The sequence below is a fragment of the Miscanthus floridulus genome, chromosome 17 (assembly GCF_019320115.1).
Source record: "Miscanthus floridulus cultivar M001 chromosome 17, ASM1932011v1, whole genome shotgun sequence".
Classification (NCBI taxonomy): Eukaryota; Viridiplantae; Streptophyta; class Magnoliopsida; order Poales; family Poaceae; genus Miscanthus; species Miscanthus floridulus.
Window position 1 is genome coordinate 71762467 of NC_089596.1, and position 2995 is coordinate 71765461.

At 57.1% G+C, this 2995-nt stretch overlaps 1 protein-coding gene across 1 annotated transcript; it reads right to left on the bottom strand.

The window, feature by feature from the left end:
• Nucleotides 1–153: 153 nt before the first annotated feature.
• LOC136514864 (ankyrin repeat-containing protein At5g02620-like) lies at nucleotides 154–2335 on the bottom strand. Its single transcript, XM_066508570.1, has 2 exons — nucleotides 1591–2335; nucleotides 154–1496 (listed from the first exon to the last, which is right to left on the bottom strand). Exons 1-2 carry the CDS (start codon nucleotides 2333–2335, stop codon nucleotides 154–156), a joined length of 2088 nt encoding a protein of 695 aa, XP_066364667.1.
• Nucleotides 2336–2995: the final 660 nt, after the last annotated feature.

Sequence of the window (2995 nt, forward strand, 5' to 3'; positions counted from 1 at the left end):
ATCCTATCAATGACAAACGCCTGTACACAGTACACAGCTCACGCCATCTCTGCGTTTTGATGGCTTGGCTAGCTTGAAATAGACTGAATTCTGAAGCACGAGTTGGCCGGAGCCATACTCTGTTCACCGTGGTCGTCTTCGACTACTGTCAGTTCATGTAGGGTACGAGCAGAACTGGCGCTGAGATTGCAGGAGAAGATTTGAAGAGAAGCGGTGCTGAGCAGCAGGTGGCCGCAGGTAGGACATGTCCAAGAGAAACGTGACGAGGATCAATGCGAGGATGAGTAGCGTCGCCAGCATCTTGAAGAGGTTGAGCCACGGCGTGCGCGAGAGCAGCAGCTTCTGGCAGGGGATTGGGCGCGGGCCCAGCAGCACGCCGAGGAGCCCCTTCAGCCCGAGCCGCGCCCATATTGGCTTGGCGAGCACCGTGGGCCACCAGGTGCCCGGTTGCGCGAAGACCACGGACACGCACGCCATGGCGCACACGGCAGCGTTCAGGTTCCCACCGGGGATCCCGGTCCCCGGTGGGCTGAGCGCCAGGTGCACGCCGAAGGCGAAGGTGGCGATGACGAGCAGGACGCCAACGTGGAGCAGGTTGGAGGACCAGACGTGGTAGCGGCTGCGGTACCTGGGGTGCACGGTGGTGAGCCCCGCGTACATGAGCAGGCACGTCGCCACCGTGGAGCACAGGAACGCCAGCGCGTCGGACAGGATGAACGCCCAGAACGCCGGCCTCTCCGCGGCGTCAGCGGCAGTCCCGGGCATGGTGAAGGGCGCCGCGAACGTCACCGTCGCGATGAGAACCGACCCGATGGCGCGGTTCTGCGTCAGGTTGGTGAACTTGCTGAGCTCCTTCTCCGAGCCCCCAACCCCGGTGCGCTTGTTCAGGTACTCGTCCCGGCGGCGGGGGCTGCGGTGCGCGCCGCACCACACCAGGCACTGCACTATCAGGACCTCCGGGTTCATCGGGTACGTGTAGCCGTGGTCGAGCTCGTTGATGGCCAGGTCCAGCGGCGTCGCGCCGTCGTTGTTCATGATGCTCAGGTTCACCTTCACGTCACGCACCAGCAGCATGGCGATCCTGTCGCAGCCGTGCTTCACAGCCAGGTGCAGCGGCGTGTTCCCCCTACTGTCCCGCGCGTTCATCATCCTCCCGAACCTCGGGTTCTTGCACATGTGCTGCACCACCTTCTCCTTCTTGTGCTCGATGGCGCAGTGCAGGACGTTCCTCCCTCGGTTGTCCAGCAGCTCGTCGCTGTTGGGGCACGTCTCCATGAGCTGCTCGATGATGTCGATCTTGCCCATCTTCGCGGCGGTGTGCACGGGGAAGAGCCCGTCCACGTCCGGGATGTACGCCAGCGAAGAGTCCTCCAGCAGGAGAAGCTTCACTGCTCCGATCTTCCCAGCCGAAGCCGCATGGTGGAGGGCCGTGTTCCCTGAGTTGTCCACCTTCTTCGCGAGCGTCGGCTCCCAGAACCACAGCGACTTGCTCATTTCTTGAAATATTCCAGTTGTATGCAAATGCAACACATCATCAGGAACCATATCAAATCAAAAGCACGAAATGCCCAAGAAAGATTGGCAGCTTACCTTCACTGGCAAGGACCGCAGCGTGCAGGGCAGTCTGTCCATCGGGTCCGGCGTAGTACGCCGGAGATTTCACCCCATCAGGCGGAGAGCCTGCGATCAGGACGTCGACCATGTCGGCGCGGCCTAACGCGGCCGCCAGGTACAACGGGGAGAAGCCCTTCCCGTCGACCACCGCGGCCAGCCCACCGTCCGCGGACATGAGCTTCGCCAGGACCGCCTCATGGCCGTTCCTGATGGCCTCGTGCATCGCGGTCGCACCTTCCGAATTCCTGGCCCGTATCATGGACTCCTCGTCGCTAGACGCGCCAGCATACCACGGCGGCGACGCTGCCACCGTCGCAGGGGCAAGGGCATGCTCCATGAGGTAGCACACCACGTCGACATGCCCGGCCTTCGCGGCACAGATCAGAGGAGTGTTGCGCAGGTTGTTCCTGGCCCTGACGAGCGACGCGTCAAGGTCGCACATTATGCGGGCGTGCTCCAGGTAGCCACGGCCGGCGGCGATATGGAGCGCCGTGTTCCCCTCCGAGGTGACGCCTTTCAGGCAGCTCGGGTTGCCTCGCTGCGTGGCTTCCAACTCGCCTCCATTGTCAGTAGTGCTTCTCAAACCGAGGACCTGTTCTAGGAGCGCCTTGTCGCCGGTGGCAGCAGCTCTGAGCAGCTCATGGTTCATGGTGTGTGGGGTGTGCCGTGGTGGTACACCTGTTGAAGGAGACATGATCATGGTGTGGTTTGAGCACGGCATTAGTTTGAGTGCTCATACAGTAATTCCAGACACTAAAGTAGGCGCTTTAAGCTAGCCCTCCTGCATAAATATACACATAAATATGGGCGATTTGCGTGGTAATTTACCACATTAGAAAGAAGAGTCAAACACACAACCGCGTAAGTTACTTGGCCCCATCAATCAACATCAAAATTTTGGCAAAGCATATTATAACTGCAAATAGAAGCCACTAATTTTGCACAAGATGACAATCAAAAGCTCAGATCGCTGGAAACGGGAGTTTGATTTCCTGATGTGGGTATGAATGCTATGGATGTATACAAAAGGCTCTTGAAATCACATGAAATTTGAGTTACGCAAACATATGCTACATCGCGGCTTTCACTCAGCTCTCCAAGTACCATTCAGGTGTGTCATGGATGTTCAAGTATTTAAGTTCCATTTTATCTGTCGATCGAAAGCGGATATAGGGCAAGAGCATATCCAATTCATGAGACTAGCTATGAAAGTGAAAAAACTAGTAGGGAGGCCAACAATCCTAAGTAATCTAGTTAGATTACGTTCAAGATGGGACACCGATGAATATCACAACAAGTGGTTAGATATCATAATCCTGTAAAAAAAAACTGTCTAATGCAAATCTGAACAAGCGATATCAGTACGTGTCGTTTACTCAAA

What these genes read in the sequence shown, in the direction of transcription:
- LOC136514864 (XM_066508570.1), bottom strand. Translation starts at nt 2,335, where the DNA reads ATGCCGTGCTCAAACCACACCATGATCATGTCTCCTTCAACAGGTGTA. An exon ending in TGCGGTCCTTGCCAGTGAAG is followed by an intron (nt 1,497 to 1,590) that starts GTAAGCTGCCAA and finishes GAATATTTCAAG; the next exon opens with AAATGAGCAAGTCGCTGTGG.